This window comes from Rhyacophila brunnea, unplaced genomic scaffold, assembly GCF_057557595.1.
Source record: "Rhyacophila brunnea isolate RB1 unplaced genomic scaffold, BYU_Rbru_1.0 scaffold_23, whole genome shotgun sequence".
NCBI classification, from domain to species: domain Eukaryota; kingdom Metazoa; phylum Arthropoda; class Insecta; order Trichoptera; family Rhyacophilidae; genus Rhyacophila; species Rhyacophila brunnea.
The window spans coordinates 19,189,117-19,207,411 of NW_028232893.1; the positions used below are offsets into that span (position 1 = coordinate 19,189,117).

Sequence of the window (18,295 nt, forward strand, 5' to 3'; positions counted from 1 at the left end):
ACCTTCTTGTGTAGAAATGGAGCCCATATCGTCACCGTTCAGGCAAAAGTCACCAACCCTAAAAACATAGTTTTGAGATATCGCAATTTGAAAGTTTGAAAATGCAGGAAAAATCAGATTTTAATGTTTTTAAGGTTTTATCTACATTAAATTATTTTCTTATGTCTTCTTAATAATTTCTTTAAGGTAATTTAACTTTTTGATGCTAATTAAAACATCTGGAAAGTTTTGAAGGAGGCAAGGTAGCTCAATTATGGTTTGGTGACTTTTGTTTGTTAATAATCTGAACAATGTTAGCCAAAAGAAGGATCAGTAAAACTCACCATCCATAGTATAGTGACTTTTGCTTGTATATTTATAACGAAGGGTTTTTCTTTTATATAGTCAACAATGTCTATTCACCTATAATAACTTTTGCTTGTTAAGATTTTATCGAAAGTCATTTAGTGAAAAACAAATAATTCGGATTTAAGCAAAATTTTACTAACTAATGTACCGTGGTGAGTTTTGCATCCTAGAGAACATAATTTTACGCTTCAGGTGACATACTCAACTCAAAACTGCCATTTTCAGGGTTGGTGACTTTTGCCTGAACGGTGACGATATGAAGTAATGGCAAAAAATATATATATATTTCACATGAACTCTGTTTGTTTTTTGCATACAAAAGTTGCACTAACGCGGTTATATTAGTAAATAACAGCACGCTCCATCTAAAAGGAGATTCAACATCTTTGGTTGAAATCAATCATTTAAGCTTGAAACCCAATATTGAATTGTGGACATATCCGGTATTCAGAAATAGGCCTTTCATATCGAGGATGCTCTGTCGAAAGAGACAATTTTTAACAGCACAGGAGATGAATATGAAATACAGTCAGATCTTGGATTGTGAGCATAATTCGTTCCAGATACATACGTGTTTGTGATCCAAAGCACTCAGATGATTTGTTCCAAAACCTTAAAATGATCACATAAAAATTATTAATACCAAATACCTTTTTATATTTTTATTATTTAAATTGAACATAAAGTAATCAAATTTATTAATTGTTGCGTAGGACGACTTTCACTCCTATCTGTTGTTGGCTCACTTAAATCTTTTTCATTTTGTGCGACGTCAACAAGGAACCTATCTTTTGCCTCCTTTTGAGGATTTCTCAGCGAGACAGAGAGAGAAGATTAGCTTAGTTGTGTTCATGTGATGCTCGGCAGATAAAGCGTATACATAGTACTCGTATTGCAAGACTTCGCAGACCGAGTTACTCGCAATCCAAGATTTTGCTGTACTTAATAATTAGATAAGTTATTTTGATGATATATTTTTCACCGACACTGACTCTGATTTATCTCATGTTGATCTCTCAGTCTCTCGATCTGTAAGCTGCATTAATTAATGTTATCGAATTATTAATTTATAACTATTTTCTATATAAAAAAAAATATAATGTCGACTTGTTATTTTTTTGTTTAAAAATTTAATATGTATTTATGTTTAAAGCTAAGGAGGAAATGTTTAATAAAATATATATAAAAACGAAATTTTTATTTATTTATTTTTTAGTAACATATTTTTTTGGATTCTGCAAAGATGAATTTAAAATATTTGAGTTGAACTTCTTAATGTGACAATTAATAATACAAGTAATTTACATAATATTATATCACAGACGTGGGAAAATGCGGCTCTTTGTTGGTTTAAGTGCGGCTCAAAATAACTATTGATAAAAATATTGGTATTTTCTTTCCACATTATACTTGTTTTTTTGCGAGTTTTAAGTGACAAGATGGGCGTATATAAGAACGCAAATGTCAAGGGCACGTATTGGTGTATGCGTGTGTGCATATTCAAATATCCTAATTTAAAGAAAGCTGCTTGCTGATTATTTTTCATTTTCATTATTAATATATAATTGGGAATCGTTGTACTCCTCTATGATGTTTCTAAAATCAAAACATTGTTCACAGCTAACAAACGAGCATTTGACAGATCCGCTGCGAACGGTTGTAACAAATTTTTCACCAAAAATAAACTTTTTATTATATTTTATTTTTATTAAATAAATTTTGAACTAATTATTTTGTGTTTTCTTTCACATTCTTTATTTTCTTATATATGTATTTTTTATACTTTATATAGCAATAAAGATGTGTGTAGAAATGTAATTAAATTTGAATTTGTGTACGTCTTTCACCGCTAAAGACGCGCTAGGCGCGTTGTCATTACAATCCAGAATGTAGCTTCTTGTTGACCTCATGGTGTGCCCATCTCTGTTATATAAGTTGTTTGCAAGATAACACCTACTTCTCAGATACCTGGACATTAACATTAACTCTGCAAAATGTACAATTGTGCACATGACATGAAATATTCTCCGTTGTATTTATTGGACTATCATAAACGGCGACATTTCAAGGAGAAGATACAGTACAGAACTGGAAAGCAACGGCTGTAGATATTTGCACTCACAGTGGCCGAGTTGGTAAAGCGGCCAACTAAGAAGCTGTCGCGGGTAGGGCCGCCATATTAAAAGATAAAGTAACAAACTATTTCTTTCGTTCAACAAATAAGATACAAGATATGAGAATGTTACATTAAATTACTATATTATTGAAGATACGTAATTTGAAAACATCTCAAGAACCCACTCGAAAAAAATACGGCACCTGACAGGACATGAAATTGCAACCGCTGGATTCATGCCAGTGTGCTTTTCCAATTAAGTTACGGGCATCCTACTTAATAACTACGATTTTAACTAGTAGTTCTTAAAGCATGAAGTTTTTTTTTTAGTGGGGTACCTATATATGCATGAGATGTTTTCAAATTATGTTTAAAAGATAAAGTATTGAAGTAACAGTCAAAAGTATTGGTAATGGATGCTTTTCATGGGGGTTGCATCCCTGATGATAATAATGAAAGTCTGGTAAAAATGAATACAGCGATTTATTAAAATGAGTTTTATTTATTTATTTAAATCATTCACAATAATTTGACAATGTATTTTGAACAAATATCAGTCAGATGTGTAATACAATTAAGTAACTCGTGAAAAAAATTATAAAATTGAACACAATACAGTCTTGTAAAAAATATATTTCAAAGAGATGAAAATAATATTATCCCCAATAATATTTGTTATTTACTTTCTATAAAATTATTACTAAACATTCCATATTAAGGTGAACTAATTCTATTTTTTAGATTCTAAAAAAGTATCAATAGATAGGTAGTCCCATTCTGTGATACTGACATGCTATGATTAAATTTGACATTTAGACCAATTACATTCGGCAGCCATCTTGAAAAAATGCCCCAAAATTGATTTGATATAATTATTTCACAACTAGTAATTAATTATGATTAGTTTTTCGAAAATAAAGAAATAATGTCCGATACTAGAGTTATATATTTTTTTTAATGGCTACAGACAAACGTAATGTTATCTATCCAATATGGTTTTTATAATAATAAAAAAAAACTTTACATTAACGCCTGTAGACATGCATGGATTTCGCGATAATAACAGTTTACATGTAAAAGTGCTGACTGCCTCGGCAATCTTATTCTTCAAGAGTAAGTGAGATGCGATGTTGTCATTTCATGTTACTATTTGACAGGTAGTGAAAATCGATTAACCTCAAAATGAGTCTGCGCGGTGTAGTTAATTTTTTCACCGGCAGGTTATGATCTCAGTTTATCGCACCGTCCATACATGCATGCAATCTTGGAATTTGCACAATAATACGTGTTTACAATCTTCTGTCATCAATCAATCAATTTCTGCGATAATACGTACTGTCAGCAGTAAATCCATGCATGTGTAAACGAGGTATAATATTGGTAAAGTTTATTTTAATAACATACATTGAACAATTGTGGTGGTAAAATAGCGCTAAAACTCAACTAATACTAATGAATAAAAACTTAGCAACTTAATTTGCTGAAAGATCTTAAAAGTAAATACTTAAATTTATTATGTAGTAATATTATAATAGGGGCCGGGGAACGTGGGTAAATTACCCCAAACGGGGTAAACAAACATTAAGAATTTAGGGGCAATGAAAGCCTAAAAAATACAAATAATAATTTGTATAAGTATTAAAAATTACGCTTTTAAAATTGCAGATGTGGAAAGGACAAAGACACATGTCTTTTGCAGTAAACCTACCTTTGTGAACATGGATTTTTTACACTTCTCTTATAAATCCCTTGGATCACGAAGACAATGTCCCAGTTGCTCTAAAATTAAGATACCACTTTTCAAAAGCGTTATGTGGAAATATTTTTAATGAAATGCTTTAAATTTTTGATTAATTTTGAATGTGTGCTATTTTTATTACAGCATGTGCAACTTTTTAAGACTTTTATTAATTCCTTCAGAGAATTTATCGGTTAGGTTAGGTTAGATTTTTAGTTTTCTTTGAAGACGGTAGTGTTATATCGTTTGATACAATTGGGATAATGGCCAAAAAAGTTCCCTATCCCCTGGTTTAATACATACATAGGAACATACAAAATAGGAACAGTATAAAATAAGAACATAATGCCGACATAATAATCAACGGCTCAATAAAAACACGCTGAATAAGTAAGCCACTGTTACAATCATTTTTTAAGAGATCTAATACACAATGTAAAAAAAGATGATTATCGAATGCAATCATACTTACTTCAAATTAAAACATATTTATTTCTTTCATATTAGAAATTGAAGAACAACATTTTTCATTACAAATTGAATTTAAAAGATTTTTTTAATGTATTATTAATGTTATGTGTAATTCGTGTAATAGAATACAAATACATTCGGCACTCGAAATAGAACATTTTACGAACTGAAGCACACAATAATTTAACCATAATGTCGTGGGGTTGCTGCCAATTGTTGGTAAGTCGATAATTTAGGTATTTAGAGTTAACAACAGATTATGTGTCTATATATAAATATGTATGCTAGAAAAAAAATTCAAGGTCATCCGATATATAGAACATGCACATAAGCACAAAGAAATTAGCATTATGCCTGATTTTAGTAGGCATGCCAAATTTCAAATGGCAAATTACTCCATAACAAATGATTTCGAGACTTACCAACTTTTGGCAGAATAACCCCACAATATTAAAGTGTCCTCATTTTTTGGGTATACACGTACTCACCATGTACGGACAAATGCAATGACAGTATTTAAACATCCGATTAAGATACATACTAAAAATTTGGGCAGGCAACACTTTTCAGCGCCGCAGGAGAATAAAAAAATATTTTTTTACGAAATTTACTGTCTAAAACAACTATTATTATCATTTTCTTCCTTTATCTGCCATCTGTAAGCAATTATTATTACTAGGGTAGAGAATACTTTGGTTAGTACATAAAAAACAAAGTCTGTTCAATGAAGGTCGAAATTGAATAGAAATTAAAATTGCCTAAAAATTCTCATTATTGTTTGTAGATATAGAGGTCAACGACGCGTCAAGTTTATAATTAAACTTTAAGAAAAATATGTTTCTTTTAGTGTACAGAGGACAGAGTGGTAGTCTCTCGAGGATTTCATTAATCGGAGCTGCAGTCCGGTCCATTTCAAAAGCACTGAATACATTATTGCAGACATTCTGACAATTTGAGATCTAATAACTAAAACCGAACAGTTCAATATTAATTGGAAATTATGTTTTCATGCGTCAGACATAACTAGTCGGTTTTAACGTTAGTTTCTCAATTTTTGTATAAAATATCTCAATACGTTGTGATTACCATTTACACGAATTTGACTTAACATTAATATCGTTTGTCAACGATTGAATAAAAATGTTGTTGACAATATTGATAGGTGATAAATCAGTCGATACGTATGTTATCGAAGCCGTTTTCGAAAAAGTCATGCTTGAAGGGGGTGTCGGAAAAGATGTGGTTCTTGGCAATACGCTTTTGGTCCTCGGTGGTGAAGAATTCTCGGTTTTCGACAACTTTCTTGTATGTCTCGTCTGAAAATTAATTTAATAAAATGAGTTGATACATCTGTAGTTGTCATATCTTAACATTTTTTAAATGTTTGGTTCCAGATACAGTTTCAATGAAAAATCGTCACAATAGTTTAATTAATTCTATCAAAATAAAATTTGAAATCCAGGTTCTGGGGTTCAGTTCCGGTTATTCAAAATGGAACATACAAAAACCTTTTCAAAACTTTATGGTGTGATTTTGAATTAAAAAATCTACATAAATACCAAGTGTCAAATAATGCAAAGATGACATTATGTAAAACTAGTTGACAGCTTAGCATGGTATTGTAACTTTTGGAGATTGAAAGTGATCTACGATTGAAATATTTTTTAATTCACATACAATGATAGTATTTATATTGAGTATTTAACCAATGTGTGCTACCAACGGTCACGTATGCATGTGAAACATGGACTCTTAGTCTAAGAGAAATCCAAAAATTACAAGTAGCGCAACGTGGCATTTAAAGGCGCATGTTGCCCATAATGCATAATGATCACAAAACAAATCAATGGATAAGAAACCAGACCAGAGTACGCAATGTGATTAAGATCGCAAAGCAGATAAAATGGCAATGGGCTGGACATATCGCTCGGCGAGTAGATAACCGCTTGACAAATGACGTCATACAGTGGTACCCAAGAGGCACTAAACGCCCACAGGGACGACCTAAAACCCGCTGGATAGACGAGCTCATTAAGTTTAATGGATGTACATGGCAGCAAAGAACTAGGGACCAAGAAAAGTGCAGAGAGCTAGGGGAGGCCTTCATACAGCAGTGGATCGACCCCGGCTGATGATGATGGTGACAATGATAAAACTATGAAAATTGCACAATATAAATTGAATAATTATATCGTCGTCTACGGTTATTTCAACGAATTGCAGATTTAGTGTCCCTAGCACTTGTGTCAGTTGCATGTGCAAATAATGTCAAACTGGTTTCAAAAGCTTGACATTTTAGTACTTCTGGTTTTGTGTTTGCATAGATAATCGGTTCTCAATATATTTATAAATAATGGGTACATAAAATGAATATTAATTACATATGAATACGTGTATTAAATAAGGCTCTAAGTACCAAAAAGTAGTATTGCCTGTAGTTACAAAATACCGAGTCATTGCAGTAAAATTTCATGAAGCAGACCTTTTGAAAAATGTAGTTTTACAGTGTGAAGCAATCACGGCAGCTTCTATAATTTTAGGTATTATGAACTCGCAAGTGTCAATACACCATCGTCAGCTATTTTATATTGAATGCCGTTGACCACTGCAGTGCTACCTACACCATTATAAATAAAAAAACGCCAACGGACTTACAACGTCGACAGGTTTAATTATTTTGCTGTATTTTTTTGACTTGCTTAAGGCACTTAGACTATAGTTGAAGTTATTGGCGTTGGTATGTAGAACATTTTTCTATAAAATGTCAGTTTTTATTTTTTTGGTACTTAGCGCCTTAATTAATACACGTATTCATATATAAAGCATATTGCCATCTAATTTTGCTTGGATTATGAACAAAATAATGAAGCGTAGAAGACAGAAAAGATTGTTACACTGACCTCGCAGATTTTCAACACTGCTTCCTGCGCCGCCCAGCTCAACTGGCAAGATCTCCTTTGGGACGAGAGAATAGAAGGAATCGTTTCCTTCTGTGTGGAAGCTTATCTTCTGGCGGATTTCCTTCGTCATGAAGGGCTTCATCAAAGCCATGATGCCGTTCGAGAAACGGTCCATGTTCACAAAGTGGATCTCTTTTATGCACACCGGTATCGCATACTGAAAACGGCACAAATATCACATGATTATTATTTTGCCCCAAATTTTGCTTTTCTTTTGGCTCTTTTATGCTTTTGTAGATCAAGGTGACATAAGAAGAATTGCAGTTCTACGGTAGTTCTACTGGCCGTATCTAGCTACATAACGTGAGCCTAATACTACAAGGTTCTAAGTGTTCGTCCTTGAAAAAACAAACCCAACAAAGAAGTAGTATTCTAAGTTGCCTCATTGTTACTTTTGTTTCTCCAAGGACAAACACTTAGAACCTTGTAGTTCTCCACTCGCGATAATATGAAGTACTCAATTTAATAGAAATTTTCAAACTAAGGAACAATGACTGTTGCCCATGTGATGGCAACACCTCTCAAACAGTGTGGCATATCATTAATGACTGTCCAATGCTAGAAAAAAACAATCGGTGATCTGAGAGTAAATGTTCTATGCAGACAACATAATTGAAGGATTCAGATGAAGAACATGTTATATCACCTTTTAATTTTTTTTAAAACTGGGAATGCAGTCTCGTAGATCGAATCGAGTACTTTTTTTTTCTTTTCTTTCGACCATGTCCGATCCTAATAAGATCATATAGGCCTCCACAGAGTGGAGGTTTGTATTAACAGATTTTGTTTTTACGAGAAATGGATGTCAGCCACTTGCTCAAACTATTAGGTCCATACTCTGACTCATACACAAATTGAAAAACAAAATGTATACTTGCCAGACCCAGGATTCGAACCTGGGACCCACGACGCTATAGGCAGAGGCTTAAGCCGCGCGGCCATCGTGGGACTGTGTAACCGAGTACTATGGTATTTTAATTTCGGCGGTAACAGTAATAGTGAAAGTATTACGGAGCATTGAAAATTATCATGCAGGCTAAAAAATAAGAAATGTCTATTTCGTTCATGGTAAAAACATGTATTGTCTATGGTCTACAATCTACATTTATGTCAGACTTGACACTCTTGATAGTGCATAGGAATCATAAATCAAAAGTCTCCCCCTATGAAACGCCGGATGAACGGATGAGCGCTATAAGCAGCGCCAGACAAAAACCGACGCCCTTTAAGACTTTAAAGCAGTGGTGTACAAACTTTTTAAAAGAAGGGCCAATTTATCTATTTTCTAATTTTTCACAGGCCGCAAAGAGTAAAAGTGTTGAAAAATTATGATACTAGATGAGATATACATTGTATGTTTTATTTTTGATTTAATAGTTAAGTCCATAGTTTTATCACCAACTTCAATCACTCTCCACTCCGCATTACGTGCATATTTGCACGATGGAACTTAGTAGTGAGATTTTTTTACAGTGATTTTTTAATATCGATTCACAAATGCTATGCACTGACAAAATTCCTGGAGAACTAACACTAAAATGCGCGTTGTGAAAACAATAATCTAAAAATAGACTGCACCTGCACCACAGACGTGTGACTCATTGTAAAAAGATGAATTTCGGTCGCAAATCTATAATTATTTATCCTTGCTACTGCATAATTTGTTCACATATCGAACACAGATTTTTATCATATTCAATGAAAAATTTGGTGATGAAGTAGGTACTTGTTATTTTGGGCCGCAACAAATGCCATTTCGGGCCGCATTTGTGAACCACTGCTTTAAAGTCTTTAATCAACGATGTCTCAGTTTGACATTTGTGTGACATAGCAATATTATGTTCTTCTCCTGTACCCTTCAATTACAATATTGACCTCCTAAAACCTTACAAAATAAAACAAGAACACTAAACAAAATATCTAATTCTGGTCATTAAAAAAAAATGAAAAAATAAATACTTAGAGAAATCTACGTAAGATGATTACGAAATAAAGTTCCAATAATAATTATATTTTTTGACATAAAGTAAATAATGTTGCACGTTGTATGCACAAAAATAAAATTAATATGATGCAACACTGGATTATTCAAAAAAAAACAGTAATAACGCTGGTTTGGAATAGCAATTTTTAAACATCTCGCTTGAGGTTACCAGATATGTTTCCGCGGATCTGGATTCATCAAACGTTTCCTTGAATCTCCTGCTTGAGATTTCATTACACTAACTAAAAAATATTCATTATTAATTAATAAAATCAGTCAAATAGTCAGACCAAAATTGAGCTAGTAGTGGTGACGTTAGTATAGCGATTTGAATGTATGCTAAAAATCATGGTCTGAATCGTTACATCTGATTGGTCGGCTATCTCGAGAGGATTTAGTAACTTGTTATTTATCCTTAGAGAGGGTTTGGCTCAATTAAATCAATATTCATTTTAATTTTTTGAGGAAACAGGGTGAACTTAAAACTCGTGTCTTGATAAGCTGATAGACCTATCGATATAGCACATACATACATTCAAAACTAATTTTATTAAAAATATCTAAACATTTTGGCGAATAAGCGACTCATTTACCTGTAGATAGAACATGATGTTCTTCATGGTTTCCACGTCCATCTTTTTGACATGGCCAAATTCTGTTCCCCTCATGTCAAATATAAACACGAATCCTTTCTCTTGTCCCTGCGAAATCAAAACATTACACCAGCAATTAATTGAGATAGCATTTAATTGATAGAAATCCATTTTATAATAGTATAATACCAATAAATTTTAATTCCATGAATTTACTGTTTTAATCAATAGATATTTCGGGTGAAACATCATTATATATTTTATAGTATCTACTATTGACTGTATCTATTATATGACTTAGAGATTCCTTAGTGAAATCATGTTTTTTAAATCAATAAAATTAAAGATTAAAGTCCAGCTTAAAAAGGCTGATGATTACATCATCAACATAGATGAGAGTTATTTCGTTTATCATTAATAATATATCTGTATACTATATAATATTATATACCAGTGGCGAAGGGTGGAGGTAGACTGACTGTTATAATATACATATAATATATTATTCTTATATGCATATATAAATTCTTTTTTAAACACTACAGCACCCCATGATGCCCAATGACAATAGTGTAGTGAATCAGTAGTTTGTAGTTAGTAATAGAAGTGAAACAATCATGCCATACTTTTGAGAACCTCACAGGGAATAGAAACCGAAGCCCTTGAATGAAAGTCTAGTGCCTTACACACTAGGCTGCGGGGGCTAAAATGAGGTTTATTGTCAGCAATACATCAACCAATATTACGTTTAAATATCAGTGATGCAATAAATAATTTGAGTCTCAGTTAAGAATTTACTGTTAAGTGGAGGAAACCGGTCCAGATCTTTATTAAATAATATATTATGTTTTATTCTAATTAATACAATTATTGATAATACCAAAAATTGACAGTTAGCACAGTTGCTAGTTAGCACCAAGTCTTATGAGAGCCATTTTAGTCCAACGTGTAAATCACTCGTTTCTCGTCCAGGGATCCAAGTTTTTTTCACTATAAAGCCAGGGTAATTCATTGCTACTACTAAACTACTGTCATTGGGTGTTAAAAACAAGAAATAGTATAGAACAAACAATAATAGGTACCTATTATAGTTTAATATGAACTTAAATTTTTGGTGTGATAATTCGAATTACATCATAATTTGAATTGTTGTTATTTCAATAATAATTGGAATAAATTACATTGCATTTTTAAACAGGTACAAAATGGGCATTATTATTAATTATTACCTGTTTGAGCTGCAAGTCCACGACCATGTGCAGACATTTCATGACGTCTGCGAAGACGTACATGTTCGGGTCGGTCTGACACAATCCCGTGTATATCACGCGACTCTCATTGACTGTCTTCTTGGGAAGAACCGCGAATGACCTGTAAAATAAACCAGAGTTGTTATGTGTACTTCTTAAGTGACATAGCCGGGCATTAAAAAAAAATACTTACCTACTACAAGCATGTAAATACTGTGTACGTCATCTGTGTTCGGTTATTATTAACAAATTTAAATAGTTAATACGGATAAAATAACTAATAAGAGTATTTTCAAAATGTACGACCCCGTAAAACTGTAGAAAAACAAGATCCCTGTTTTTTTGATAGTTTAAAAAACATAAATGAAGGTAACACAATGAATCTTCAACATTGAATCTAGTTAATCCGACAAAAGTGCTAACAATCGATAAACAATAACCGAAAATGTAATATCCAGTATTGTGAAAGCACATTTTTTTGGTACGTTCGGTTATGAGGAATACAGCGGAAAACACATTAAGAAAATAGCCAATATACTAGATTATTTGTTAGGTTAACTTAACCTAACCTAAACTAACCCAAACTAACAAATGGTCTCTGTTCTGGCAGAACACATTAACTGGAGAATACTAGTTTTGAGTAATTTGACTATGAAGTTGTTAAAATGTTTGAATGGAGTGGGATCATGTGAGTTTATTAAGTAATCGTAAAAAGGATGACTTTAAAATAAAGACTGTTTATTTATTAAGAATGTTTCCAGACGGTAAAGTTTGAAATAAGGAACATTTTGGTATAACTAACTCAATATGTAATTTTTTCGAATTAGTGTCTTCTGCCAGAACAGTGACGAAATAATCCAGTATATCGAGTATTTTCAAAATGTGTTTTCCGCTGTATTCCTCATAACCGAACAGTACCATTTTTTTTTTTACCTTTTCTATGCTTCACGATATTACTATAGCAATATCTAACAGGCCCCAAATTATTAATGACACACGTTGAATGTAGAGCGAAGCTCTCACTAAAATCGTTGTAATACTGATAATTTGTGGCTTAGTATTTCATAATTATTCAAACAGACATTTAATTTTTCAGATTATGCAAATCGATCGACAGTGGCTAGTAATTTCAATTTAAATTCGGATGAGATAACTCACGAAATTTTTATGTGCAGCCTGACGATCATGCCTCGGCCTCATACAGAAAATTTGCTGAAGGCGTAGAACCAGATAAAGATAATAAACACCAAAGAGATTTATTCTTCCATGTTCAACGAATATTCACTTCTACATTATTATAGCCACCGGGTGACACTGTCTAGAATCTCTGTGACATCTTTCTCTAATTCAGATTCTCGAAGAAGAGGCAAGCAAGCAATGTGTATCGGTTGCTCTCCCACTATACAAGTGCATTGCACTACTAAACTAAAATAACCCATGAAAAAATATGTATACTTGCACTAAGGGGGTGCCATGTAATGATATAGTTTGAAAACCACTACGAGTAATAAAAGAGTTTGAGCACACAAAATTAATATTTTAATTATTATGGCTAAGTTGATTTGCTCGCAGAGCCGCATGGGATAAGTATTAAAATTAATCAAGCAGTCGCGATGTATGTAATGGGAACTGGCTTACATTACTGGATGTGGTAGCAGATTTGATGTAACATTCGCTTTATTACTTTATGCCATAAAATCAAGAGATGCAAAGAGCGCCGATTGTCCTCAAATATTGAATGCGCATTATGAGACTACCTATTGAAAATAACATATTCACGTGTTTATGTTGGTCCGATATTTCTTGACATTCGATATCTGTACCTCGCGATACCACACACGGTAGGGTAACCCAGTTTCCATTAATTTTGTGTTGCCGATATTAACTTACATGACTCTGAAGGCTTCAACAACGGATGGCAAGCATGGATCCCGGTTGCCAAATATTTCCTTGGCGTACGACCTGATCTTGAAGTAGGCATCGATGGTCTCCTTTGTTTTCTCAGTCTCGTACCAGCAGCAGTGCAAAAAGTTTGCAATATCAACCTCTGAAATGTACCAAACAGAATGTAAGTATTAAAGTGTCTTCTCTTTAAGGGTCCAGGTGCAAGAATTCGGGGTATCCTTGGGAGCATGAATAGAAGTCTAAAGATAGAGTTTTCTAAAGCGTCAATTACATTGAGGTTCTTTACGAGCTGTTTATTGGCGAATTTACAATCTGCCTGTAAAGTCGCCCAGTGTAATCATCGAATAAGCTAATAAGCAGGTTGTAAACACTCTACCGAGAAAAGTTGAAAGCCGGTCAACTTTACACGCTACACGCCGGCGTGTGGGCCTACTGCGTCTGCGCAGTAGAGCGCAGTACCAACCTCCCGGTAAAAAAACGAACTACGGTCTGTCAAAATAGTCGCTGGCTTGTGACTTCTCAGCGAATGGAAAGTTTTGTGTGTAATCATCAAATCGCAGTAGCTGAATCGCCCGCTTTTAAATTCGCCAATAAACAGCTCATAAAGAAGCTCAATGTAATTGAGGCTTAAGAAAGCGGTCGCATTATGAAGCGGCCATAACATGACGTGATGCGGCGGATGTAAGAAAACGACTGTAAGAACGATAACCAGAGATGTAAACTTAAAAAAGACAGACAACGGTCAGTGAACGTATTGCGGTGGAGAATGGACGATCTAGCTAGATATAGCATTATTACTATGTTTGAAAGATGAGAAGTTATCGGTAGACAAAAACTGTCGTTTGGAGGAGAGCGAGATATTTAGAAATCGTGACACAGAGGGCGCAGTTAAAATTTTAGTGCGTTGTCATCTGCACTGCAACGAGGAAAAATTCAGGCAATACTTTCGCTTAAAAACAGTATTGCTTGATTATGTACTGAATCACATAAGAGAATTTTACAGTCTTTGTAAAGTCAGTACAGTACAGTACAGAATAGTCTTTGGTCTTCACATTATATAAAACTTCATTTTTCTTACAAAATAAATCAATGTTCGTCATTTTCGCTGGTCCAAATTATGTTTATAGTATTTACAGGTTTACAGGAAACCAACGCCATCTGGTTTGCATAGACAACGTTTTAGTGACGTAACGGCACCTCTTTCTTAGGAGACCCTAGCGCCTATGGGTTCATTCGTAAGAATCAAATTTGACGTAAGCGCCTCAACAATTAGCCAAAAGCTTCAGCGCATAAAATCAGAGGTTTTAAAAGTGTTGAATTAATAATATTTTTTTTCTAACATATTTTATAAACATTTTTGTGGTAGGTAGAATAAATTATAATAATAAAAATAGTAGACCTCCAAATAAGAACCTCATATTATTGATATGCTGAATTTGTGAAGTGACACCTTTTCTTGAACCTATCATATTGTAGGTTCAAATTCAGTCCAAATATTTTTCAAAAAAAAATCTAATACTTATGTATGTTTCTGAGGTGTTTCAAATTGGTATATTATTTATATATATCGGTGTGTATGAATACAAAAGTTATTCATTTTTTCATGAGCTAACATTACAAATTATAAGTTTAAAACATTCACAAGATGGCATAAAAGATGTCTGTTATTATTGCGTTTTTATTGAATTATAAAAACATGACTCATAAAAGAAAGCAATTCAATGAATATTTGTCGAGGCACAATTTTTTTTAAATTTAGTACGCAACAATCAAGATTTAAGAAACCATTATTATAATAATGTGTATTTGACGGCAGTACGTTTTGGTCGCCGCGGAGGATTTCGGAACATTAGTGTATATAAAATTAATAATTGGTTCTTTAATTAGTGTACAGGCTTAACGGTATGTAATGTTTTAGAATAACTATTATAAATTATCATTTTTTAAATTTTTTTTCTTCTCTATTGATAGCATCTAATATAATTATTATATTGAGGGTTTCTTATATCCATCAACCGTGTTAGTCTAGGATCAACGAGTTCAGGCAACATACAATTCATATACATCTTGTCAGTTGTGATGTAAAGAGTAATATTGTTTTTATTATTCAATGAACTAGGTTCTTACCTCAATATATTTTTTAATTGTGTTAAATAATTACTAATAAATGCCTAAGGTGATTCCATTCAATTCAACTCGGCATTAAATATATTAAATTCTAATGGACATCGTCAGGCACTATGCGCACTCATCAAATACACACTGACAACGAAAGCAGCTAATTCTCACTTAACAATAAATTAATACAATAAAGTAAGGTAAAAACTTTATCACCTACCTATTAAGTCAAAGATCACTATGAAAAATTTAACAAACAATTAATTATGAATAGTTGAATTGTGGCAGTATGAAAAAAAAGATTTTACCACAAACCATCTGAAAAATACATATATCATAAAACATGTACGTGATTTTGTGCCCCAAAAGACTTTTTTTATTATTATTTTAACGATTAATAAAATTGTGACACATGTTTCAGTGGCCATTACGATGACAGCATTCGAAAACGTATTTTACTTTAAATTTTCGGTACTGTTCGGTTAAAGCGGATACAGCGGAAAACGCATTTTGATAATGCCAATAAACATACTCCTGGATACGTACGTCCCTTTGAAAATAACAAAACATGGCCACCCAGGTACATAAAAACTGTATTAAGTACATGCAAAGTTTTTCAAATCGCTTAAAGCCTAACCAAGTAGGTACATATTTATCAAAACAATTAAAGTCCACCTATATTTTATCTAAACTGCTCAAGACCAAAATATTTTTTTTTTATAAATGGGTCACCGAACGAATACCTTCAGTACTTCCTTGTAGCCATCGTGGTTGTTAGATTCAATTATCTTACAATATCTCACATGCTGCAACCATTTCAATTACAAGATAATAAATAATATAATAAATATAATAAAACTACATTTTTTTCAGTTTGACATTCAGTGGTACTATATGATGTTTGATATTTTAGTCAACACAAATTATAGCACCTGGCATGCGTCCTGTGTTCGGAATAGAACGATTAATCTAAGAGAACGATACAAATAATTGCGACTTGCCAATTTGATTGTTACTGCAAAGAGAGTAGAGGTCATTTTTCCATGAGTCAAATAATATTGCTTCGGACTAAATTTTGGGAAAAAAAAGACGTCCTTACCCGTTGAAATTCCAGATCGTACTAACCAGTACTAACGTTAGAAATAAGAAATTAGAAAAACTGTATGGATTAATCGATCAAATGGTCTCTTTTTGTTAATTTTGCAAAATAATTATATTTCTAAATTGTCTGAAAACAGGATAAATACATGAAAATGTACGACGTGTTTTGGTAATATAGCGTCACTAATTGTACCGAATTTATGGGGTTTTATTTATTTTTTTATTAAGTATAAATTATTATTTATAGTATTACGGAAATGTTATATTATAATAAAAAAATATTTTTATTGTGCAGTATATATTATTTTGTGAGAAAAAATCATTCAAAATTGGCTGATGTATACTCAAACTAAAATGGCTTTAAAATCTTTATTTTTCTGAAATTAAAAAAAGTACGTGAGTTTATCAATGAAATGTATTGTTTTACCCATTTCTCTCATACAATATATACCTGCAAAACTATTATTAAGTTCAACATTCATTGTGGCGTGACAGTCGTTTTGACCAATTTCGAAAACAGGACTTACTATTTGTCATTTAATTTAAAAAGTAAAGCGATTCGAAAAATTTTAATGACACAGAACGTTTTAGTTGAATACTATTTATTAGATTTTAAATAAATAAAGAGTTTATTGGGTATCAATTCGTTTTAAATATGCTTATCATTTCCGCGATTCCGAGAAGACAGGAAAAAACGGGTCCAATGGCCTTGCGTGAAATGTTTAGGTTAAAAGTAAAATTCAAAATTATTGTTCAGGATATTCATTGGCTCTACAATCCGATGTGGATCTTGGCCGCGCACGAAGAGACTTCGTAACATTTCTTTTTTAAGAATGAAGAATTTAAGAATTTTCATGAATTTGCTAGACCCAGAATTCGAAATTCAAAATATATTTTTTAAATTTATTTATGTTAACTTATCATAGTGAACTTTACAAATTGCAAATTCAAGACATTCACAACATGACATGAAAAAAATAAAAAAAAATCGATGACAATCACAAGCACAATAATTTAACCTCGAACTGAGTTTGTTACAATTAATTATTAACTTCATTCTCAGCTACGATAGATATTATACTTTTAATTACCTGACAAGTATTGGCCGTAGACCTGTTCGTCGCACCAGCTCTTAACATCAGCGACGGTAGACATGATGAATAGATTGTTCTTCTTCTTCCTTTATGTTTCCAACTGGAACCTGAATAAAAAAAATATACCTGGGTTATCTTATTGTAAGTAGATTAATAATTAAATGTTTCTTTCATTTGATTCAATGCCCTCATAATCGTGCAATGAACGTTTGATGATATACATATTTGGTAATGTATTTTTTCCGACGTTTCCGACTCTGCCATTCTTGATAGTATTGACCTGGGTATCCCTGATAACTATCTCAGAAATCGGGCTCATTGGTTGTTTGTTCTCCTTAAGCGCAACACAAATTTTAATTTGCCAATTGGAAGGGCGGTTGTGAACAAGGGTATAGCCTTACCATTCTATTTTGGCTACGGACGCCATAACGGTGATTTGGGTAACTAGACACACCCCCGCACTTTCAGGAATAAATAAATCTACGCCCCCGACCCTCACTATTATAATAAAATCGCCCCAAAAGCAAAAGTGCGCTTGTGCAAAAATAGACAAGAGAATAATGAAAAAAAAATGTGTGGAGGTTATTTCTTAACTCGACTATGTGACTTATTACTCA

The 18,295-nt window shown here is 32.8% G+C and overlaps 1 protein-coding gene across 1 annotated transcript; it reads right to left on the minus strand.

Moving 5' to 3' along the window:
• Positions 1 to 5,843: 5,843 nt before the first annotated feature.
• On the minus strand, positions 5,844 to 17,739 carry LOC147069646 (retinol-binding protein pinta-like). The gene is made up of 6 exons (XM_085950861.1): positions 17,676 to 17,739; positions 13,351 to 13,507; positions 11,440 to 11,581; positions 10,211 to 10,318; positions 7,574 to 7,790; positions 5,844 to 5,989 (listed from the first exon to the last, which is right to left on the minus strand). The coding sequence occupies exons 1-6, from the start codon at positions 17,737 to 17,739 to the stop codon at positions 5,844 to 5,846; spliced, it is 834 nt and encodes a 277-aa protein (XP_085806987.1).
• Positions 17,740 to 18,295: the final 556 nt, after the last annotated feature.

Excerpts from the sequence above, each read along its gene's own strand:
- LOC147069646 (XM_085950861.1), bottom strand. The coding sequence starts at position 17,739 with ATGTCTACCGTCGCTGATGTTAAGAGCTGGTGCGACGAACAGGTCTAC. Across the intron at positions 11,582-13,350 it reads GTTGAAGCCTTCAGAGTCAT|GTCATTCGCGGTTCTTCCCA; the intron begins GTAAGTTAATAT and ends TTTATTTTACAG. Across the intron at positions 7,791-10,210 it reads ACATCATGTTCTATCTACAG|TATGCGATACCGGTGTGCAT; the intron begins GTAAATGAGTCG and ends TGCCGTTTTCAG.